At 33.1% G+C, this 25,715-nt stretch overlaps 1 protein-coding gene across 1 annotated transcript in view; it reads right to left on the reverse strand.

Moving 5' to 3' along the window:
- LOC148623632 (dynein axonemal heavy chain 6-like) overlaps positions 1-25,715 on the reverse strand; it is a 115,513-nt gene that overhangs the window by 65,716 nt on the left and 24,082 nt on the right. The window contains exons 17-40 of the mRNA XM_088565584.1: positions 24,669-24,780; positions 23,787-24,009; positions 23,051-23,192; positions 21,580-21,683; positions 20,794-21,026; positions 18,950-19,072; positions 16,342-16,515; positions 15,777-15,995; positions 15,238-15,524; positions 13,801-14,221; positions 12,983-13,063; positions 12,506-12,664; positions 11,123-11,244; positions 9,267-9,438; positions 8,325-8,429; positions 6,873-6,979; positions 6,419-6,490; positions 6,048-6,135; positions 5,305-5,555; positions 3,726-3,957; positions 3,085-3,353; positions 1,841-2,107; positions 1,473-1,647; positions 859-1,083 (exon numbers count right to left, since the gene is read on the reverse strand). Of these exons, the coding sequence (XP_088421710.1) occupies positions 859-1,083; positions 1,473-1,647; positions 1,841-2,107; positions 3,085-3,353; positions 3,726-3,957; positions 5,305-5,555; positions 6,048-6,135; positions 6,419-6,490; positions 6,873-6,979; positions 8,325-8,429; positions 9,267-9,438; positions 11,123-11,244; positions 12,506-12,664; positions 12,983-13,063; positions 13,801-14,221; positions 15,238-15,524; positions 15,777-15,995; positions 16,342-16,515; positions 18,950-19,072; positions 20,794-21,026; positions 21,580-21,683; positions 23,051-23,192; positions 23,787-24,009; positions 24,669-24,780 (4,363 nt within the window). The remainder of the gene's footprint in view (positions 1-858; positions 1,084-1,472; positions 1,648-1,840; positions 2,108-3,084; positions 3,354-3,725; positions 3,958-5,304; positions 5,556-6,047; positions 6,136-6,418; positions 6,491-6,872; positions 6,980-8,324; positions 8,430-9,266; positions 9,439-11,122; positions 11,245-12,505; positions 12,665-12,982; positions 13,064-13,800; positions 14,222-15,237; positions 15,525-15,776; positions 15,996-16,341; positions 16,516-18,949; positions 19,073-20,793; positions 21,027-21,579; positions 21,684-23,050; positions 23,193-23,786; positions 24,010-24,668; positions 24,781-25,715) is intronic.

The raw sequence follows: 25,715 nt of genomic DNA on the forward strand, positions 1-25,715 counted from the left end.
CAGAGGCAGGAAATATAACAATTCTTTACAGAGGCAGGAAATATAACAATTCTTTACAGAGGCAGGAAATATAACAATTCTTCACAGAGGCAGGAAATATAACAATTCTTTACAGAGGCAGGAAATATAACAATTCTTTACAGAGGCAGGAAATATAACAATTCTTTACAGATGGCAGGAAATATAACAATTCTTCACAGATGGCACGAATATTTTACACCTGTGACATCAAACTGACACAACCAACAGCTTTGCACTAATTCCAAAAATGATTGCTATTCATATCATAGTAAGAAAAGATGCTGCTTCAATTTCAATAATACAATCAGAGCTTTATTTTTTTTTCCATGGCAGAAAAGACTAGCCCGTGGAACATTGGGGAAAGATGTGTAAGTACATGCCAATTTTCCCGAACTTTTCAATAAGTTGGATAATGAAGTTGAAAAAAAATCTGAAATGAATGCATTGATGACAAGTGTATGTTTCCATTACAAAAATTGATTAATTGATCCCAATAAATGACAATCTTTTTATTTTCTTGACAAATAACGTCCCTGTTTCTGCTGATTGCCCAACCAAATCCAATTAGGCTGATAACAATCACTTAGGGGACATTTCAAAAATTTTATGTTCATGAACACACATATCGCTGTTGAACTTACTTGTTAGTGACCCTTTGGGTCACTGGCGGTGCTTGTGACCCTTCAGGTTACTCACAGTGCTCCCTGACAGCTATGATTGGACAACACTAATGTCCATATTATAAATGAGAACTATATAAGTGTTAATTTAAAGAGATATACTCTATTTTGTTTTTGTTTTTGCACTTTTAGTTCATATTTTAACAGTACTACTTACAACATACTGTGTCTGTTTTTTATCCTGATCAGCAGGAGTAATCATTGGGAGAAGGATCAAAGCTTTCTGTAGAATACTTCTGATTGTACTTTTACCTCCACCAGTAGGCCCAACCAACATAATACCATGCCTAACCATTATCTGGTTATAGAACTGCTTTACTTTGTCCACTTGGTTTGCCCAAGTCTGGTATCCTAAATCTCTTATTGCCATATTAACTGCTCTCTAAAACAGAAATAATGGGTTTTAATTTCATTTGAATACTGTTGGTTCTTTGTGAACTTGATTCCATCATATACAATTACTACTAAGTATGCTAAAAGGAAATAAACATCATGAGGAATTTAGTGTCAACTCAGTATCAAAATGTCAAACAAAATAAAGTATCAACTCCATAGTTGTAAAAATTGCTTCCATTGTAGTTACATCTATTTTATTGCTATGTAGTCAATGTAGGCAATATTTTCAAGGAAAAATGGCCAACCTTTGAAAATTGTCCCAGATACCAAAATTATTTTTCCCTATTTCCTTAGCAATCAATTTGCCATTAATTAATCACTTTAAATAAAAGTTTTAAGAAAGTGAACGTCTTTTTTTTTTATTTATAATTTTACCTCCAAAACTCCATAATCTCTATCAGGAGGTACAATGCCAGGGAATAAATCATCCAGTATGCTCTTAAACAATGGAACATCTTCAGCTAAGAACTTTGGAATATTGGCATCTTGTAAAGAATGCATCAAAATGTAGGATTCTTCATTTTCTGTCAGAGCCTTCTCTTCACCTTCCCTGAGAATACATTGGTCATTTTTTAAATTTTATACAGCTACAGTAAGTGATTTTGCCATATAGATTTACAAATTCTAAATCATAAGATACCTATCATAATAAAAATATCCATAGTATCATACATATTACATTAATATTGAAATAATGTATTATATCTCATATGAATTATCTTACAATGTATAAGATAACATACTTGAGTTGAGCATGCCTTCTTCCATGGCCTGCCATGACCAACACAGACTTGATGGCTCTCATACCAAAGTCATAATGATCCTGCTGAGATAGCTGCTTACTGGCCAAGTTATACAGCTGTACAATCTTCCTGGACAAGGACTTAGCAGATCTAAACCCTTCAGAGAACAACATGATCTCTGCTATTTGGGCATAGTCAGGAACCATCATGGCTACTTGTCTAAACAAGGTCTTTAAGTTGTCTGGTAACTCAACACGACCTGCATAGCTGTAATATAGTAAAAGCTATTCATTAACAAAACAAAACTTGAGATAATAGTGAGCAAAGAGAACACCACTCACTTACAGTGGACTTAATCATGTTTAACTCATAAATTGGACACTTCCCTTGCAGTGACTTCACATATATCATCTTCCTTTATGCACATCTATATCTGAAGCCTATCCTTCCTAAAATTATCATTCAAATCCATTTTGGATGGGATGAACTTCCAAGGTTTTTAATTTTATAGTTGGGTTAAGTCCCTTTCCATGCAGCAGTCCACATTTATGTTCCCACTCACAACGACATATGATGCCTATATTTCCTTTAAAGTTTCACTACTAGTAAAATTAACTGAGCAGTTTGGAAGAAGGAGAACTAAGGAGGTCCCTCAACATGGGTGATCTCTCTTTGCAGGTATCGAGTGGTATAGGAGGAGGCCCAGTTACAAGACATGTGTACATACAGACAGGCATATAGACAGACAGAGAGGGTGACTGCTATATACCCAAAATCTTTGTTTGCAGGGGTATAAAAAGATTTTCATAAAAGTGAAGAATCTTGAAAAAGTTCTACAACGTAAAAAGATCTTTAAAAGAGACAAACATATAGGCAGACAGACAAGACAAACAGGGAGACAGATAGACAAGATATACAGAGAGGCAAATAGACAAGACTATCAAGAAGACAGACAGAAAAGACAAACAGTGAGGCAGACAGACAACACAAACAGTGAGGCAGATAGACAACACAAACAGAGAGGCAGATAGACAAGACAAACAGTGAGGCAGATAGACAACACAAACTAGGAGGCAGATAGTCATCGGATAGAAAATCGGATAGACATGACAGAGAGGCAGACAGACAAGATGAAAATGAAATGATAAGAGACATTTTATGGTTAAAATATACTAACAATTGCTCTTGTGGTCAGACTTTTATTCCTTCTTTTATTATAAACAAATTAAAGTAAGTGTACTTACGTAGGATTCATGGTAATAAAGTATCCACAAGTCATATCCAGTTTGATATCCTTTCCTTCAAATATAAACCTTGGAGCCTGAGCATCTTTTGCTGACTTAATTGTGTGGATCTGTTGGGCTACTACTGATAGTACCTCAATATCTATACGATTAAATTCATCAAAACAACACCAACTACCAGACTGAGCCAAACCAGAGAAAAACTTCCCAAGGGTCTTAAAGTCTAGTCCTTCAGAGCAGTTGAATACAACACACAACTTTCCCATCGCCTAAAAAAGAAATTATAAAAATTCTACCACCCTCTTTTCAAAAAAAAAAATACAATACACTACCACATCATTTCATTGTTTTTTTTTTTTTGGGGGGGGGTTTGTTTTTTTTTTTTTAGTGTTATAACCAATGTTTTGAGAAACCTTCAAAAAAATAAAATACTTGTGTTATTTCCATAAAAGCTTAAAGGAAAATTTATGTTGAATGCAGTATTGAGAAGTTTTGATGAACCTAAACTCTCCTAGTAAGAAAGCCTGATTGTGTATGTCTATAATATCACTCCAAAACTAAAAATCTGGCTCTTTATAAATGACCCATTCTGAGGTTTTGATGAATTTGTTTTGGCATTGTTATACTGATCTATTGTTTACCTTAGCCAAATCTTTGACAGTTTCTGTTTTTCCAGTACCTGCTGGTCCAGCAGGAGAGCCACCCAGATGTAAATGCATAGCACCAGTGAGAGTGAGATAACATCTATCAGTAAGCTGGGTGATAACAAGGCGAGGAGAACAACCAAGATATTCATATCCATACTTAAACTGTGCATTAGATTGTAACACTTGGCAATGGTTACTTTGTTCATCCCATTCGTAGCGCAATTGTCTGAAAACAACATGGGATTTCATCTTAGTATTTTCCAAAGGAACATTTTGGTTGGATGTAAGTATTTCTCATCAAGTTTGTTACAACATTAATTCAAATTTGTCTCTTGCTTCAAAATATTTCAATAGGGAAAATTAAGGCCTCAACACATTTGATTATAAAAATTTAAAAAGGAGACAGGAAATTTCACTTTGATCTGTTTATTTGGTACAATTAAAATGTTTCTAAAAGTTAGGTTCAGCTCTTATGATGACATTCCCATATAAGCCATTTCTCATAATTAGTTAGTTTTTGGTAACAAATAAGTGTGGTAATTAATTAAAGAGTGGTCAATGCCATTGATAAAACAGTTATGTTCATCATTTTACTTTTTTTTAACTAAACAAGATGTATAGGTAAGTGGTGGAACAACTAACAAAAATGTGTTGTAAGGTAAAAAAAAGACCTTCAATTATATTTAACAACTCAAGATTGTACTAGCTTAGATGGTTTCAAGTTATTATAAGCTTCGATGGCCTCATATCAAGTATAAGCTTTGATGGTCTCATATCATGAATAAGCTTAGAAGGCCTTGTGTCATATAAAGCTTAGATGGTCTTGTGACATGTAAAAGCTTAGATGGTCTTGTGACATGTAAAAGCTTAAATGGTCTTATATCATGTATATATCATGTATAAGCTTAGATGGTCTCATATCAAGTATAATCTCAGATGGTCTCGTCCTGTATAAGCTTAGATGGTTTCATATCAAGTATAATCTCATATGAATTCCTCATGTATAAGCTTAGATGGTCTCATGTTATGTACAGTATTCGATGGTTTCATGTCATGTATAAGCTTAGATGGTGTCATGTTGTGTATAGACATAGATAGTCTCATATAATGTATAACCTTTGATGGTCTCATATCATATATAAGCTTAGATGGTCTCATATCATTTATAAAGTTTGATGGTCTCATGCCATGTGTATATCATGTATAAGCTTAGATGGTCTCATGTCATGTGTAAGGACAAATGGTCTCAGATCATGTATAATCTTAGGTGTTCTCATGTCAGGTTTAATGTTTTAACTGTTATTTTCACAGATATGACAGTTGCATTTGAATAGAGACAACCATATTGTATTTGGAGATTGGTTGTCGTCAATCTAAACTTGATGGTGGCTATTATCCATTTACTGGCTCCAGCTTAGGCCTTGCCAGTAAACTCAATTTGCCACCAACAACCTCTGAATCTTCAAATACAATAGTTATCTCCTAATTGGCTGGTTCTATTGGTTCCTCAAGAATAAACATCTAGTAAACAGTAATTCATCTTAAATAGATGGACTCTTTCACTTTAACTTACTTTTTCCAATCAAAATCTTCCTTGGAAGTAACTTTATCTATAATCATAGTGTGTAAAATATCTCTATTGTGTACATTGATGGTCAGTAGAGCTTCAATACTCATTCTCTGGTAACCTTTAATATTTCTGGAGACGACACCAGCCAGCTGTTCTAGAGCCTTTATCATGTTACTGTACACATCAGTAATGCCTATGGTTGGGTTGTCTCTTTCAAAACACTTCACTACATCTTTATTGAACATTATTTGTGCCTAGATTAAAAGATCAATAGGATAGAACCATTATTGATGATTTTAAAATCCATTGATATTCAACTCATATTTTCAGTATCAGGAAACTGTAAACTCTCACAAACTTGTCAGCAGTTTCTAGTGATAACAAAAGGTCAAACTAATTGTGCATACATAGAACAGCATCAGTTTTTTTTTTTAAGATCTTGATGAAAATGATCCCAAATGAAACTGGTTTATCTTACCCTATCAGGATTATTGTGATACTGCTGATAGTTTCTCTTTTAAGCTTCAAAACTCTGAAAGATTTTTTTTGTGTTGACACAAAATACTGTTACTGTTCTATTCTATTTTTGTTCTAATGATTGGGAATGGTTAGTAAAAAACTGCAGCAGAAAGACTGAATCATTTTTTTTACAGATTTCCTGATATTTGCCACTTTCAACCAGCTGATTCATATAACCAATGGGCAATCATTAATTTCCATCACTGACACGTTATAACAATACATACCACAGTAAGCACAACTTGTCCTGGATGAAACAAAACCCAGCTTGAGAGTTCTGAGCTATCCCAGTCACTGATACCTTTCTTTAAATGTCTGTCAACAACAAATACGTCAATAAGAAAAAATTGAGCATTTATTCAATAAAAATTGAAAATTCTGTATTTTTACCTTATCTTGCAATGTTTATTTTCAGCCATATCACATGTAAATAAAATAAATCATTTTCTAAAGTAAACAAAGGAAGATCTTTTGAAATGTTTTTACTTACAAAAGCTATGTCACAAAAAGTAAACAATAAAATAACAAAACTGTGGTATAAACTTACTTTCATACTGTTTCAAACATGACACAGAAATAAAGTAATGAAACAACTTACTTCTTTACTGTTTCAAACATGACTGTTTCAAAACTGACCAACCACTGTGGTGAATTTCCAGTTCGGATACGACTGAAATAAAGTCATTTGTAAAAAAAAATTTTTATTGAAATTCATTTTATGCTTTGCGTTAATGATAAACAGTAAATCAGTTATTAAAAAAAATCAACCATTAATTTTCTTTTGTAAAGTAAATGGTAATGTTTGCTTCAACCCAGCCTTCTTTTAGTTAAGCTTTTACATTCACAAATAGAATAGGCAAAAAAGCAGTAATAAAGAGACATAAAGAAAGCCTCAACTCCCTAAAAAATGGTTCCGCTTAGAGACACCAACAATTACCATGTTCAGCCTGACTTTTAGTTTAGAGAATTTCCTACCTTTGTCTTTCTGTTCATTGTTAAATACCGTCTGTTCAACTATACCTAAGAAGATGACTATAATTTAATTAACTAACTTTTTTGGCATCTCTATTTCTTCTCCTTCATCAGATATCATCTTTCGTACAATACCACCAGTAATCTCTAGAGACTTCACATTTCCAAAACATTTACCCAGATGAGGCTAAATAAAACAGTACAGGTTTAAAAAAAGTCACAGTGAAATTAACTTTGCAGTACATCTGACATTTCATGATGCAACAAAGAATCTAAAAGCAAAAATCGTTCATTGTGACAACTCCCACAAAAGTATGTGTATGACTTCAGAAAGATAAAGCAATGTTGCACATCAAAATTCTGCATTATTTTGCAGAAAATTAATTCTATTTGTTTCTGTTCGGAATTACAACAAAAAGGGGCAATGACTTCTATAAAAAGTTGTTGCTTGACTTTAACCAAATAGACACTTGTAGCACCTTTGATGCTGTAATCAGTAAAGCTTCTAGACTTCTTTTAAACTAACAATAATGGTAAAGTAACATTATATTTGATTGGCCTAATATGATGATAAACTAAAATTACTGTAAGCACAGGTCACAAATGGATAACCCCCACTATGACATGTATCTGTGAAAATACTTTCAAGAATTTCCATTCAATCTTAAAGTTTTTTTTTTTAAATAAAAAATTTGTTAAAAGCATTCAGACAACATACTGGTTTGTTTCTAAGTGTATACCCCTCTCCCCAGTAAGTACCCTTTACCTATATCCTTAAATAAGAAGTAATCATGCTCAAATCCATAAATGCAGCATTTGAACCCCTATTTGAAGATGCATCACAAATGTAAAGTAACTGTGATTTGTTATTCCTGAGATAATTATAATAATCAATAGAAAATAATAGCACTTGATTGGATGGAAGGAGATCAGAAGTAAACCCTTTCTGAGCATGACATAATCACAATTTAAAAGGAAGATAAAAAAAAATATAAAAATTATAATACTGGCTACCTCATTGGAGTCAATAGTGTTCAATGTTGCACTAATGGAAACACTAAATTCACAAGATTCAAAAGTTAAAATAGAAGGGAAAGAATGACATTACCAAATAAGCATTCCTTGTTAATAGCATAAAAATCCATTAAGTTGAGGATACAAAAAAAGCCACACTATATACTGTCCCAACTTGAAGAAGGGGGTCGATAAATTGATCACGGTTTCTTCTTAGATGTCTAACTAAGTGGAAATGAGTGTGCATGACTTGTCAACACCCCTTAATGGATGGGTTATAGAACCGTCACAAACTAATAATATTTTGCAGAGAGGTGACACTAGTTTCTTCATAATTTTTTAAAGATGCAGTCTATGTGTAGCACAAAATGGGGACTGTTATGAGGCAAAATTCTGTTGTGACATTGGTAAAATTGGGTAAAAAGAAATAAGTCTGTCATACGTCTATCAAAGTTATACCACAGTTGTGGTCTAAAGAGCTTTGAAGCACGTCATAGAATCTCTTATACACAAATTACCTGGACAGCATTAGGATTGTCAGAATTGGCTAAAATCTCCAATAATTCATCATTACTAAGAAAGTAGAACCTTGGAAAGGCAAATCTCTTTGTTTCTAAATGATCCTGTAAAAACAAAATGAATGTTGAATTAAGTGTAAGATATGTTAAACAGGTTATTGGGGTCAAACAAAACTCAAGATTACAATGTACAACTGATCATATCTTGGCTGTGAACAAAATATTTTACTAGGTAGATGCTCAAGAAATGTAAAAATATTTTCATATGAATGCCAATTCAAATCCACAAACATATTTAAGGCCTATAAAGATTCCGATGTGATTTGAAGTTAACCTAATAAGCATTATCAAATTCACAATGAAGATACATTTTGGACAATGGACATTCCAATTAGCATTGAAATATTCAATAGTTATGTGACTGCAGAATTATCTGAATTAAAATATTAAATCAAATCGTGAACAAGAAATGAGTTCTTACTGGCATTAAATGCACATTCAAAATACAAACATCACAAAAAATCAAATGCAAAATGAATAATGAGAAATCAAATACACATTCCATGTGTACACAGCATTAGTCCCATCAAATAGGAAGGTGGGTTAAGGCAAACTCAAAAAACATCTAAATGTACTAATTATAGAATTATTCTGCCAAGTAGAAGCTGAGAAAAGTTCCATCAAAGTAGTTTTACGGCAAAAAAAAGAGAAAATATGAATGCCTGAACAAGATGATTGTAGCCCATCTCTAATGAAGTGGGGTATAATATTAAAATGTTTTATATTTCTTTTAACATCATTGAATGTACTCTTTATAGAATTCTTCATTTTTAACAATTCAGTTTCCATCTGAATGTAATACCTTACTGTTCTCAGACAAATGCTAACAAAAGAACATAAGAAAATAAAAGGAAGACAATTTAAAATTAATTAAAAACTGACCTCTAGATTTTTCTGTATGATGTTAAGGGTTAGATTATTTTGCTGTAGTGTTTCTAGAGTACCAGGGGTCAGGGCTGACTTTATGGCATTAGGTCTATCCTCCACTCTTCTCATTAGATCTTTCCAGGCCCTATCAACTGTCATAAACATCTTAAATTCTCCTTTCAGTTGTCTGAAAAAATATATAAAAAACAAGAGCTGAGAGCTATTGCTTCCCATAAAATAGTCTGTTATAAAGTGAAGGATAATGTTGAGGAATTCTAATACAGAGTAAAAGTCTACAGATGGCAAAAAAGATTCAAATCTTAGAAGTCAAACAGAAGAAATACATACACACACTACACACTAATTGATAGAAAGCGTTCAAGAAGTATGGAACACAAACACAGAAAGCTTTGCCACAAAATTTTTATACTACATATTCAATAAAAAATAAGAATTAGTAAAAACAAGCTAAATCATCAATCAAAAAGAAGGACATTAGTCAAATGAACCATTCAATATATAGTGGGTAACTGAAACACATCTACACAGGGAAACCTATGTGAAGCTTTTAATTAGATACATGATTATGGTTTACATTACATATTATTTAAATTTGTTTTTCTTTGCTCATAAGTTCTACTGATGACATTCCTCCTTCTTTGAAAAAACCCAGTCAACCCAATATACAAATGTATGTTTAACAGGAATATAACATGTTACACTGAGTTAAGAAGACAAAATACAGAAACATAAAATGTGCAAGAGGGTGTCCATGCAAAATCCAGGCAGTGGGTGGCATATGAAAAATCATCCATTTCATATTGCAAATGCATTCTTTCTCAAAGTTGAATGATGGTTTTTGATTAACTGCAAAAGTTAAAGCCAGCACTCCACAGTATTGTAGAACTGCCTAATTTTGGTCTTGTAATCTGATGCTTTGTAACATTTATCACTTTAAAAAATTGTCAAGCATCTGTAAATCTATATATCTAGAAATAGCTCAAGCCAAGGCCATCAGGATGCAGTAAAAATTTTCTGGAAAAAAATTACCCACAGCATATAGGGTTACCATAGAAACCATGCAAAAATATGCGAAAGTTTGCAAAAAAGTTCATAAAATCAGGTTTAAAAATATCAAATTTCCCGCAAAATATCTGAAATTTTTATTTCAATCCCTGAAACTGTTCAAACTTTTCCCTTCAAAAACCCCTTCCTCATATGGGCATCGCTGGTTAGATTTTGAGCTATTTCACTTTGTAATCCACTTATTAAATTTAGCATGGTAAAAAATTGACTTACTTTCACTTTCACAATGAAGTCAAATTGTCATTGGAAAAAAGCCCCTTCAACATTGAAAATATATAAAACATTGCAAAATACTTTTAAAAGTCCCCTTTTTTCAGAAAATGTTTTATCAACAATAGATTCTTCATTTTTAATCACTATAGCAACCACCGGTTTCCATTTATGTCATTTTTCATCCCTAGCCAAAAGTGTGAAACTAAACTAAACTGTGGAGTGCTGGCAAAGAGAAATAAATTACATAGAAAGCATTGAAATTCACCGAAATGGGGAGATCACTCTTTCATTTTGTGCAAAATTTTGTTGCTTCCTTCGGTAACTTTAAATTCATTTTCTATGCCATCCATTATTGATTTAAAAAATCTTTGTTTAATTTGATATACATATGATATAAACAATAAATTGGAAAAAAAAATTCTGTGGGAAAAAATTGTCCATGTGCCATCTATATCAAGGGAACAGCCTGGTTTCTTCAGTCACTTAAAGGGAGTACTTAGTTGCCTGCATTACATTCTATATGAATGTGTAAAGTAACAAGTCAGGTTTATCAATGAACATTAGAGTTTTACCTTTGTATGTCTGGTGCCCTGAATATCTTCTCTATGTATAACCAAGTACGCTGACATGTCAGCCATTCATCAAGGGTACGTCCAAATACCATCAGTTTTCTCTCCCACTCTTCTACTAAAGCCTACAAATATGGTAATGGTTATCAACTTCATAATTTACAATCAATATGCTGCCAGAACTAGGTTTAATTTCAATAATCATATAGTAGTACACTTCCTAGGAACAACCATCATGAATTCTCATTAAGGGTTATATGTCAAACTAGAATGCAACTTTGTTTCATTGGAAAGGTGTCAACATAAATAATGTGTTTGCTTATCAGTTACAATATAAAACTTTACATGAAACTGTATGAGCAAAAACAAACATCAGGAAGTCAGTAAGTCATCAAACAAGACAAACGTTTTATTAAGTAAAGATCATGTGGAACATTAAACTTGAAACGGTGTCAGCAAAAAATAATACAGATCATAATGAACATATCTATCAGGTCTTTTTTTTCAAATAAATATCAGACCAAAAATTCCTAAGCACCAAACACTGTTAGGGGGACTAATAAATCGACTTTGATGTGAAAATAATAAAACTTATTATATAGATAGCAGTGATTTATCAAATGTTCCCAGTGAAATAAATTTCGATAATTCACACTGTGAAATAAATTCGGTAATTTCACTCTTGGACTTTCTTCCGCCAAAACATTACAACTTTGAAATCAATCCCCTGTTCAAAAAGTTTGAAATTTATGTTGAAAATAGCAATGAATAATGGAGGAAATCTATATAATAAATAGGATAATCAATTGGTTATCGTGAATAACCAAAATATGATCACTCACGGCAAGAACGCAGTAACAAGTTCGGCACACTCGTTAAATCTATGCATTCTTCGGCACTCATAATATTTTGGTTATTCACTCCTTCCAATTAATCGTCCTATTATTATTACTCTGAAGTACAGAAATTTGTTTTGAAACAAGTATGACAGATTATTATATTGACAGCAGTGATTTACTGATTGTTCCCAGTGTAATTTTTTATGATAATTCACACCGTGAAATAAATTCAGTAATTCCACTCTCGCGGTTTCTCCTACCAAAAACGTCACAACACAAATATCAATCCGCCATTCACAAAATTTTAAATTTGTGTTGAAAATAACAATGAATAATGGAGTAAATCTATCAATTGGTTATCGTTAATAACCAAATTATGATCACTTGTGCCAAGAACACATGAAGATTTAACTCGTGTGCGAAACAAGTTCTGCTCACTCGTTAAATCTAGGCGTTCCTCAGCACTCACGATCATATTTTGGTTATTCACTCTTTCCAATTAATTATTCTATTAATACATCTGTGATGACACACAGAATAATAATACCTTGATAGGAGCAACATATCTGGAACCTCTAATTGTCCCAATAGTAACAGAACTTTCTTCTAACTGTGCCATAATATCATCTGCTCCACCAATGATGTAAGTGTCCCTACTAGGCTGTGGTACTGTGCGGAAGTCTGTCTTCTGCCATAACTGTATAATCTACAGGTACGGTAATAACAAAAAAGTAATTGAATCATGATATAAATATTTAGGGTAGTTTAGAAGGTGAGACAGAAATTATCTTCAATAGAACAGCAAGCCTTATAAATGTGATGCTAAGAACACTTTCTGTAGAGTGCTGTTAAACTAAAGCTAGATGAAATCATGTTTCTATTTCCAAGTCCTGAAACTTTACAGAATGAAAGGAGTAACTCAAGATCAGGCATTTAGCAGAAAATGTTCAAACTTTAAATATATTATACAGATCATTGTGTTAATTTAATTTCCTATGAAGCAATGAGAGACAACATAGGATACCTTGTCTAACATCTTCTCCAATGTCTCCTCATTACTAGCTGTAGTGGATATATCTTGTATCTTGTCTTTCATTTTGATTATCTGAAGCAAAAATATTCATTAAGCCACAGACAGGCAGACAGACTGATCACTATGAGGCCTCCATCACCTTTTGTGGTTGTGCCCTAATAACTTGTTGTTTAAACTTCAGACTTCACAGAATTTGAGAAAGGGCAACTCCAAAAAGGATCCCTAGCAAAGTCAAAACTACACCAAAACTCCTAAATTTTTTGACAATTAACAAAATTGCAGATAAATACTCTTAAAGTTGTGTAGTACAAAATTGTGGCACAATAAACAAATACCGGTATAACCAAGTAAAAATACCAAATATATATGGTAATAACAAACAATTTTACAAATTTTGAACAAATAAATCCAGTAGTTTCAGAAGAGTTGAATTCATAAAGTGTCACTATATTGCTTAATGCAGGAAACTGCTCCAAGGTCTATAACTCTCTTAAAAATAGCAGCGCAATATGATCAACAAAAAATTGTCCCAAACAAGCCTAAAAATTTAAACAAAATCCAACCAATGGTTTTAGAGAATTTGCATCGACAATGTAAGCTCTCAGGGCAAGAGATGCTTGGCGTTGGACATAAATGTGATTTAGATTTGCTGGGTAGAACAAAGGAAGGTTTTAATAAATAGAAATCAACAGTATTCAACCACTAGATAATCAATAAATGGATTATTACACAATAATCTTTATTCAGTAAAACGAAGTAACACCTTTGACACCACACCAGCATGATAAAAGTCACTTAGTAGTACCTACCTTCATTTCTAAAAGATTCCCAAGAGTGAAAGTTTTGTCTTTCACTATAGATTTCCCAATCATCCTCTCTATTTCATCCCAGTGACGCTGTTTTAGAGATGGATTTCTCAAACTAGTAATGATTGGCATACTTTGTTTAAATTCCATAACTTTTTCCTTCAAATGGGGCACCACTTCATTGTGAGGTAAACCTTTTTCCAACATGTACACAGTCTGTGTGAATTTACTGACATTTTTCTGCAAGCTTTCCACTTGCAAAGCATCAAACAAAGTATTGATCCACTGTTTCTCTAACTTATTCCACTCCATGGTAGACATCCATAAAGCTTTCCTCAGAGTAAGATCTCTCTCCACCTCAGGTAATGCTGCCTGGATCTCTTTGGCACTATTATCATCTGATCTGTCCATTAACAGGTACTCCCTAAAGAATATGTATTTATTACATTATACTACCAGATCCTGACATTTATTTCGATTCAAGTAGGACAAGTTTCTTCATATTTTTTTTAAATAGACACAGCCTATTTGTTGCACGAAATGTTGGTCATATCTTTATCACTTTTTTTACCATGGCTGTAGTGTAAAGAGCTTTGAAACACTTCATATTAGAACTTTAAGCTTAAAAGTTACTTTCCATTTAAGTAAGTGTACTGATTGTTACAATCACCTGTATAATGCCAAAGCAGTCAAATTATGAAATAGGCACATGTAATATCAATAGGCACATGTGATATCAATAACATGTTGAAAAAGAATATGTTTAAAAAGTAATCATTTCAATTTTAAAAATACATTCAGTCAGATATGTGGACAGAAATGGTGACTTCTAAATAATTTTGTTTGTGTACATGTGTAGAACATGGTATATTTTATCCCACGGTATTTTTTGTTTCAATGAAATTTTTATATCATTTATATGTCCAATAGTACAAGGATTTGTTTAATCAACAACGGATGGCTCAGAAATGATTTTACAATTCCCCATCAAAGCAACCAAATTTTCCACAAAATGAAAATTATCTCTGCTTATCAATGAATTCCAATGCTTTCTATGTGATTTATTTCATTTTAACCATCGCAGTTAATCAAAAACCAACATTCAACATTGAGAAAGGATGTATTTGCAAAATGAAATTGATGAAAATTAAAAAAAAAAAAACACCAAAATTTGTCATGTGCAACCAACTGCCTGGTTTTTGCATGTAACAGTGAAAACAGTATGTGTACAAGACAGTGGATTCTTTTTGTCCGTGGCAGACTATTAGATATTATTAACACTGTCATCACTGTGAATAAATAACAGTTAACAATAATTGGCCACCACTGCTGAGTAATTTGTTAAAAAATTTTTTTAGCTCTATTTGCATTTCCATTGCATGTCATGTTATCATGTCATGTAGAACAATATGATGTTATAAGATAAAACAATAGACATACTCTCCAAACATATTTTTCTTTGAGTTAGCCAGTGAGCTACCAAATCTCTCCTGGTACTGTACATAGCTATGGATACGTTTAGACAGTGACTGTACGTCCTCTTGGGCTATCTCTATAGTGTTAATAGCTCTGCCGGGGTCTGTATCTATACTTAGTAAATCTGGATTCTTTACTTCTTCTCGTTTCTTGTTCAGTTCTGTGCGGATCTGTTGTATTAGGGTATCCAGGTCACGGCTAAACTTACGAATGTTCTCATCCTTCTTGGCTTCATTGTACAAAATGGTATTCTATGAGGAGAACATAGATTTTAAATATAGTATTATTTAATTTGGGATATAAAAAGTAAAGGCAAATTTGATGTAAAGAGAGATATTATAACAGAATGGCCATTAGACAAAGAATGAAGATCTGTCAAGGTATTTAGACTGATGTTTGTCTGTACCTGCAGAATTACATGTTTGAGTTGAAGAGGTCATGACTAGTTTCATCTATTTTGATCTCAAATGTATGAAAATTGTTTTTATGAACTCTGGTATTACCTTTAGTCCCTGGAAGCTGGGAGCCAGTGTTTGATAGAGTGCCATATCTTCTGGTAAGATAGTAACATTATAATCTTTGGCTATGGTAAACAATTTATTTACAAGAAGAAACTCATTTTCCAAGGCTGGTAACTCCGTTCCTATCTTCGACAAGAATGTCAGATGATCTACAAAGTCCTCCACAGACTTTGGGTAATTGTCCAATTTCCTTGCTGCACCCTGAATGATGAAATTAAAAACAGGTAGAATGATTCTTGGTTCAAATAGATCATTCTGTTTAATGAAAAGGGTATGGAAGTCTCGCAGAAGAGTAATTATATCACATCAAAGCTACATAACAAATATGAAATCAGTCTGCACTTCATATTGGAAAAATCTTCAGATATTTAAAATACATAAGATGTGATCTATCTTTTATGAGTGAAGAAAATGGAAGCAGTTATTATCTTCTCTAACTAGAAGACAAGTGATGGAATGGGTATAAACAAATCTTATACAGCAGATAAAGCACAGTTTCAATAAACATGATTGGTTTCCAGGTTGTAATGTTAATATTATGACATACCTTTATAATAGTAAGAAGGTCCTCATTTCTTTTGTTTGCAATAAGAGGCAGTTTGACATGAACAGTTTCTACAATGTTAGTAGGGTAAGGTAAACAACTCTCCCGGTAACTCTTACTCTGAACTTGAATCATACAAACTCTCTTTCTAATGGTCATTCCTTTCATTTTCTGTATCTGTAATTGAATATAAAAAAGTATATTATCTCTCAATATGTAGATACAAAAACTTTAATATAAAATAATAAAAGAACAGAGTTCCAATGTACCCCTTATTAAAACAAAAGTATGGACAACTTTAAATTCAATGAAATTTTCGAAGTCCAAGGGCCGTAACTTCCACAAAAATCATTCCACTGTAACCATAGTCAAACTTAATCTGTAACTTCTTCTAGTAAGACCACATACAAAATATAAAATCAATTGGTAAAAAAATTACAAAACAAAGTGTGGAAAACTGTAAATTCAATGAAGTCCAAGGGCTGTAACTTCCATAAAAATCATTCAACCATACCCAAAGTAACACTTAATCTTTAACTTCTCATAGTAAGACTACATACAAAATATAAAATCCATTGGTAAAAGCATTATAAAAAAAGCACGGAAAACTGTTAATTCCCTGAAATTTTCTAAGTCCAAGGACCAAAACTAATTTGGTAAAATTTCCATGGCAATGCATCGCAGGGGACAATAAACACAGTGAGAATAACATTCCCTGTAGATATTTTCACTCCCAAAAACTGTGAACTAATTGACCACAGGATAAGTAAATTTCTCATTTTTGAAGGTAATTAGTGGTAAGATATTTTTATTCAAGGATTATTCTAATGAAACCCCTCCCTTTCGAAATTTTACTCCCTCCCTCTCATAGTTGAGTGATCCAGCTACAAAATTAAGACAGAGAGAGAATAATCCTGAAAAAGAGGGAAATTATGCCAAAATCAAAAAGGTATACTTTATACATTTTGCAATTAAATACTATTGTGTCATATGGCTATCATATTTTAACCCTGAAATTTGTAATTTGGGAGTAAAATATCATAAGACCATGACATAAATTATGCCCTCTATGCACATTGCCTATAATGCCAAATTTTAAATTTCATCAAAATCCCTTGAGAGGTTTAGACGATGTGCTTACAAGGTTTTAATATATGAAAATCATTCAATTTGGATTACCTCCCTTTTGAGTCCTCTGACAACAGATATATTCCTTTATGCACATCTAAGGTGCCTACCCTTCCTATAAAATTTCATCCAAATCCCTTTAACAGTTCAGGTGAATTTGCACTTAGGAGGTTTTAGAATTTGAAACTATAAGTTAGACAACTACCCTTTCAAGTCCTCCAACAATAAGTATGTTTGGCTAGAACTCCACTAAACTGACCTGTAGACCAAGGCTGGAGAGCATTACTTACATCAGAAGTATGTTTGGCTAGAACTCCACTAAACTGACCTGTAGACCAAGGTTTGAGAGCATTACTTACATCAGAAGTATGTTTGGCTAGAACTCCACTAAACTGACCTGTAGACCAAGGTTTGAGAGTTTACTTACATCAGAAGTATGTTTGGCTAGAACTCCACTAAACTGACCTGTAGACCAAGGTTTGAGAGCTTTACTTACATCAGAAGTATGTTTGGCTAGAACTCCACTAAACTGACCTGTAGACCAAGGTTTGAGAGCTTTACTTACATCAGAAGTATGTTTGCTTACATCAGAAGTATGTTTGGCTAGAACTCCACTAAACTGACCTGTAGACCAAGGTTTGAGAGCATTACTTACATCAGAAGTATGTTTGGCTAGAACTCCACTAAACTGACCTGTAGACCAAGGTTTGAGAGCATTACTTACATCAAAAGTATGTTTGGCTAGAACTCCACTAAACTGACCTGTAGACCAAGGTTTGAGAGCTTTACTTACATCAGAAGTATGTTTGGCTAGAACTCCACTAAACTGACCTGTAGACCAAGGTTTGAGAGCATTACTTACATCAGAAGTATGTTTGGCTAGAACTCCACTAAACTGACCTGTAGACCAAGGTTTGAGAGCTTTACTTACATCAGAAGTATGTTTGGCTAGAACTCCACTAAACTGACCTGTAGACCAAGGTTTGAGAGCATTACTTACATCAAAAGTATGTTTGGCTAGAACTCCACTAAACTGACCTGTAGACCAAGGTTTGAGAGCTTTACTTACATCAGAAGTATGTTTGGCTAGAACTCCACTAAACTGACCTGTAGACCAAGGTTTGAGAGCATTACTTACATCAGAAGTATGTTTGGCTAGAACTCCACTAAACTGACCTGTAGACCAAGGTTTGAGAGCTTTACTTACATCAGAAGTATGTTTGGCTAGAACTCCACTAAACTGACCTGTAGACCAAAGTTTGAGAGCATTACTTACATCAGAAGTATGTTTGGCTAGAACTCCACTAAACTGACCTGTAGACCAAGGTTTGAGAGCTTTACTTACATCAGAAGTATGTTTGGCTAGAACTCCACTAAACTGACCTGTAGACCAAGGTTTGAGAGCATTACTTACATCAGAAGTATGTTTGGCTAGAACTCCACTAAACTGACCTGTAGACCAAGGTTTGAGAGCTTTACTTACATCAGAAGTATGTTTGGCTAGAACTCCACTAAATTGATCTGTAGACCACGGTTTGTGGGCCATGGAATCTTCTACATTTAACTTTCTAGCATCATCTACCATCACACAGTATTGATCAAATTCCTGAAAAAAAAAGAAAACAAGAAATTTGTGAGTAGTTATTAAAAGGTGCTAATTTAAACTTTCAAAAATATGTAAGTAAAAAAATTAACAAAGACCTCAGTAAACAGGAAATTGTTGTTGAATTTTTTTTTTTTTGAAAATGGATCCCACCATGAAAAGAATGTGTTAAAATTTCAAGCCACTGTGATGAATAGTTGCTGAAAAAAGTGTGAGGAAAATTTCAACTTGCAAAAACATAAAATAAAAAAATAAACAGTCTTCAGTAAACAGGAAGTTGTTCTCAATTTTTTACGAAAATGGATCCGACCATATGGCATACCTTCAGGAAGAACGTGATAAAAACCAAGCCTCTGTGATGAGTCGTTGCTGAGACCAATGCGACAGAATTTCAATTTTCAAAATATGTCAAAAATAAACAAAGTCCTCAGTATGCAAGAAGTTGTTGTTAATTTTTTTTGAAAATATATCCCACCATATGGGATATCTACAGGAAGAATATGTTAAAATTTCAAGCTGCTGTGTTGAGTAGTTGCTGACAGGACTGTGACCAAAAGTATTACTGAAGCAGAAACACAGACAAGAGTAAAGCAGATTTTGAAATCATCTGTGTTTCAGTATGTCTGTGTTTCTGTTTCTATAACACTTTTTTTGCAAGATGACAGAAAAGAATGCTTCGTGTAATAGATTTGATATACCTAAAATAAGACTAAAAGGCAAATTTCTGCCTATTAAATATATTAAAGTTAATATTTGTATACACATCTTGAAAATGGAAATTAAATTATGTCTACAAAATGCTAAAATCCATATTTTACAACTAATATCTGTTGAAATTTATATTCATGGACACATCTGACAAAAAAAGTTTTTTCCAAACTTAAAACATGAACATAATTAATAATCAAATAAGTATATAATTTTTTTCATTTTTGATAAAAGTCAACAAGAAGAGATTCAACACTCTGGTACTATTTAAACAGAGATTCTCCTTCACATAGGAGTGGTTTACCTAGAGACTCTCCTTCAGATAGGAGTGGTTTACCTAGAGATTCTTCTTCAGGTAAGAGTGGTTTACCTTGAGATTCTCCTTCATATAAGAGTGGTTTACCTAGAGATTATTCTTCAGGTAAGAGTGGTTTACCTAGAGATTCTCCTTCATATAAGAGTGGTTTACCTAGAGATTATTCTTCAGGTAAGAGTGGTTTACCTAGAGATTCTCCTTCATATAAGAGTGGTTTACCTAGAGACTCTCCTTCAGGAAAGAGTGGTTTACCTAGAGATTCTCCTTCATATAAGAGTGGTTTACCTAGAGATTCTCCTACAGGTAAGAGTGGTTTACGTAGAGATTCTCCTTTAGGTAGGAGTAGTTTACGTAGAGATTCTCCTTCATATAGGAGTGGTTTACCTAGAGATTCTCCTTCAGGTAGGAGTGGTTTATCTAGAGATTCTCCTTCAGGTAAGAGTGGTTTACCTAGAGAATCTCCTTCATATAAGAGTGGTTTACCTAGAGACTCTCCTTCAGGTAAGAGTGGTTTACCTAGAGATTCTCCTTCAGGTAGGAGTGGTTTATCTGTAATCTTTTTTCTATTTGAGATGATAAAACTTAAATATATATTGTCTACAGGTGAGCTGACTAAAACATTTTAACAGGCATCAGTAAAACTAATATGCCCAAAATAAGGGTATTAAAAATATATTTTAAACAAATGCTTGTAACAAACCTTTGTATATTGTTTCACAAGATTCATTTCCATTTCAATATATTTATGTAGCTCTTCTAACAAATTGTTATATTCATTGTCTTCATTCAGAATATACTGAAGGTCAGGCCAAGGACGCTCATACTCTCGTCTTTGTTCTTCCTCTTCTAGGTCAAAGTTCAATTTCAGATCTTGTACTGGGGCTGAATAAAATACCTTCAATCTCGGCTCCTTCAGCATTGATACAACTTGAACTGGAATATCAAAAGCAAATGTATCTGCTATAAGAACCAGTATATTTTATCATGTGACAGTAAAATGTCAGAACCCGTGTATCTTATCGTGTGACAGTAAAATGTCAGAACCAGTTTATCTTATCATGTGACAGTAAAATGTCAGAACCCATGTATCTTATCATGTGACAGTAAAATGTCAGAACCAGTTTATCTTATCATGTGACAGTAAAATGTCAGAACCAGTATGTAATTTAACTTATATCAGTTATAAATAAATATCAGTATATCATACATCAAATTACTGTAAAATGTAAGAATCAAAATATCTTTTATTATGACAATAAAATCTCAACAAGTCAGGATATCAAATTTTGTAATCATGTGCATTAAAATGTTCATTTCTTTCATTATTGTACACAATTATTCAATCAATTATGCACCCAATTATTCAATCAATTATGCACCCAATAGGTTTTAACTGCACTTGTTCCTATGACAGCAATGTATTCCATTTATACTGTAAGATAATTCATTGGTGACCACAAAAAATAATATGATAACAAGTTCTGACCTATTGTATTTCTGAATCCTAAGACAATCTGATCTATACCACGTTTAAAGTCCTCTTGGTTAGGTGATGTATCTACAACTGACCTGCTTGGCACCATTGCCTTCCTGTAATACAATATAAAACTCTTTATCAATTGAATTTAATTAAAGATAATTTTAAAGGATGGAGAGAGGATAAACAGGTCTATAATGCAATAATAGGGTATGAAAGTCTCATTCTAACTTCATTTTTCTTACTGGAATTTCTGATGTAGAATGTAATGAAATCTGAAGTCTGATTTGCATTTTTTTGTCTACTTCTGGGATCTCAAAACACTGTATTACAATGCAAAATCTTCTATTTTATGCTTTTTTTAACATCTTAACACTTTTATCATGTAGAAGCATATACATGTTATTTGTTAACGGTATTGATACACAAAATGATGTTTTGATTTTAATACTTAATTCAACACTCTGTAAGTGACAAATCTCCACTATCGGTAATTGAATGGTAGATTAGGACCTATTCTTGTGAAACCATGGAGTCACATGACAAGACTTACATACCCTAAAGACTCAAAAGAATCACACAAATATGTCAAACATAAACAGCTATTAAGTAGTTCCTATGTGTTCAGTGTAATACATGTCTGAGTAACACACATTAATCAACATACTGGCTTATAATTGAATAACAAAATAAAATAGGAAGTACACCTATAAAAATATATAACTATTACATAAACAGTTTTCATAATTGATCAAAAAACTAAACTACAAATGTATATCAAATTAAGTACAAGAATGCTTCTTAAAGTCTGACACACAATATATTAATTCAAACAGAAGTATCCAACCAAATTTAGAAGTTTTTTCCATGAATTTTAAATAATTCCAATTTAGGGTTATAAAGCCATGAATGGTGTAAATTTAAAAAAAAACTGTAAAAAATCATTTTGATGCACAGACAAGCCGAAAAGCTTATACAAGCCTTCATACAAAAGCTGTGTTTCAAATTAATCCCAGGAAGGTTGGTAGAATTTTTGCAATGGAAATGGGCAGGACAGATGAAGATGTGTACAGAGAACAGTTAAAGTTCAAAAATTTATAAATACCTAACTAGGCACAGCAACTCATGGGTTCCAGCAACAACACCACAGACTCAACCCATTATCCAATGGAACTTTATGACTATCAATATATGAAACTGACTAAAAGAGTCCTACTAACCTGACTTTCATAATAAAAAAATGATATAGACCAAGAGGTTTATACCACTTTTTCAGTGTTAAGTTTTTCAGTCAGTTTTGTTTAAAAAAAATGAAAGATCAAGTCCTCATTACATACAATTGTGTCATGTGCTGAAATCAACCAATGACAACAAAATGGTAACAGAACATGTACTACCTCACCAAAAAAACACATAATATATACAAATGTTATAATGATATATAAATTTGATATGATAGAGACATAACATCATGATATACCTTTTCTCAGTATACGCATAATCAAGTTGTTTATTCTCACTGGTATCATATTGGTCATCAGCTACCTGCTCAGACTCTCTATCGACATCAGAATCTTCCTCGGAGTAATACTCATCAGAGTCACTATCAGAATGTTCACTCTCTACAATATAGAAATACTCATCAGTCAGTGTCTGAATATTTACTTCTAAAATATAGAAATACTCATCAGTCAGTGTCTGAATGTTCACACTCTACGATACAGAAATACTCATCAGTCAGTGTCTGAATGTTCACACTCTCTACAATACAGAAATACTCACCAGTCTGTGTCTGAATGTTCACACTCTACAATACAGAAATATTCATCAGTCAGTGTCAGAATGTTCACTCTCTACAATTTAGAAATACTCATCAGTCAGTGTCTGAATGTTTACACTCTACAAAATGCAGAAGAACTCATCAGTCACGGTCTGAATGTTCACAATCTACAATACAGAAATACTCATCAGTCAGTGTCTGAATGTTTACTCTCTACGATACAGAAATACTCATCAGTCAGTCTGAATGTTCAGTCCCTACAATACACAAATACTCACCAGTCAGTGTCTGAATGTTCACCCTCTACAATACAGAAATACTTATCAGTCAGTGTCTGAATGTTCACACTCTACAATACAGAAATACTCATCAGTCAGTGTCTGAATGTTCACACTCTACAATACAGAAGAACTCATTATTCAGGCATGAGACATACCAGTTGTGGAATAATGTTCATCCATCGTGAATTTGACCATTTTTTTTGCTGATCCAAGGTCGCTTCCTTCAGTTCTCCTGAGTCTGGAGGACATTGATGAGGCAGAGGCACGTTTACTTTGGTGAGTTAACTTTTCTTGAGGTGTGTTAAGGACTAACTGTACACTAAACACAGCAGCTGCTATTTCTTCTACCACATCCCTCTGCTTAATCTCATCCAATACCTGTAATTACAAGCACACTATAAACAATACAGTCTTTTCCCTAAGTTTTATGATTATGAGAAATAATTTTCATAGAAAAAAAAACCCAACAAAATCAACCTACATCACGGCAGGAACAGAGTCATGTCATGTTTGTGACTATCTGAATGTAATCCTTATAATGCATATATCATTAAGAAAGTTTGTATCTTGCTGTTTAAAATTGTCTTAAGGTAGAAACCCACCAATTTATCCAAATTCATAAGTAAATCAATAGAGTCATACCCATATCCAATACCACATGATCAACTGATGTCTATTTATTCCAATGAACACTAAACAGTAAAATAGGTTAGCAAAAACCATTTTAAGACAACATGGTTAGAGCTGCAGTTACATCAAGGCAAATAACTTTAGTACATTAAGTGAACTTTTCTGTCAATGACCAACATTTCCTACCAACAGACCCTTGAAAGCATTTGGAACATTCAGTTAATATTTCTGTCAATGACCAGCATTTCCAATCAATGGGCCCTTGAAAGTATTTATATGCCATCAATTCATACTATTTAAATAATTATGATATTTTTTAAAGTAAACAAATAATTCTTTTCTAGAATGCAAATAGAAAACTTTTTTTGTCCATGTAAGTTTTCTTGTACAATATCATGAAATGTTACCTCATTTATATCAGGAGGACCATCATACAACTCTGGCTGATCAAAATCAAAATGGGGTATCACATATCCTTCTGTCTGTTGTTCAACTTTTTTTTTATTAACAGAACTAGCCCTGTTATAAAGTACAATACATTATTTAGCAAACATAAAAAAAAAAGACTCCATGTATCATCTTAACTTCTCAAGGCATAACTAAATCAAGGTTATTACTTACTATTAGAACTTGTAAGACACCAATCAGTTTACTTATGATATTTTAAATTTTGTTACATAAAACCCTAACATATTGCAAATCCCTTCAAAAGACAACATGCAACACACTTTAATGGCCATTGAAAGAGAAAATATTCTATAAAAACTACAATTAATAAATAAGAAATTTTCTTTAGTTTTGATGATGTTGGAAGAAACAGCTTGTCACTCATGAAAAAGTACACATCTGCCAAACAAATATATAGAACATAAGTCTAGTACTGACTGAATCATACTTCAGTGTCAAAAACATATATTTTACTTACAAGTAAGCACTGCCTCATCCTGATTTAATCACACCTTAGTGTAAGAAATATATATTTATTTTGAATCTGGCAAACTAGGCAAGTAAGTGTTGCCTCATCCTGACTGAACCATACCTAAGTTTTACCTTGAGTATGGCAAAATAGGCAAGTAAGCACTGCCTCATCCTGACTGAGCTATTCCTCAGTTTTACAATGAGTCTGGCAAAATAGGTAAGTAAGCACTGCCTCATCCTGACTGAACCATATCTCAATGTTAGAAACATATTTTTACCTTGAATCTCGCAAACTAGGCAAGTAAGCACTGCCTCATCCTGACAGAGTTATTCCTCAGTTTTACCTTGAGTCTGGCAAAATAGGCAAGTAAGTACTGCTTCATCCTGACTGAACCAAACCTCAGTGTTAAAACAATTTATTTACCTTGAGTCTGGCAAACTAGGCAAGTAAGCACTGCCTCATCCTGACTGAGCTATTCCTCAATTTCACCTTGAGTCTGGCAAAATAGGCCAGTAAGCACTGCTTCATCCTGACT

Source organism: Perna viridis, chromosome 2, assembly GCF_037379345.1.
Source record: "Perna viridis isolate PV_CMFRI_1.1 ecotype Kerala chromosome 2, ASM3737934v1, whole genome shotgun sequence".
Taxonomy (NCBI): domain Eukaryota; kingdom Metazoa; phylum Mollusca; class Bivalvia; order Mytilida; family Mytilidae; genus Perna; species Perna viridis.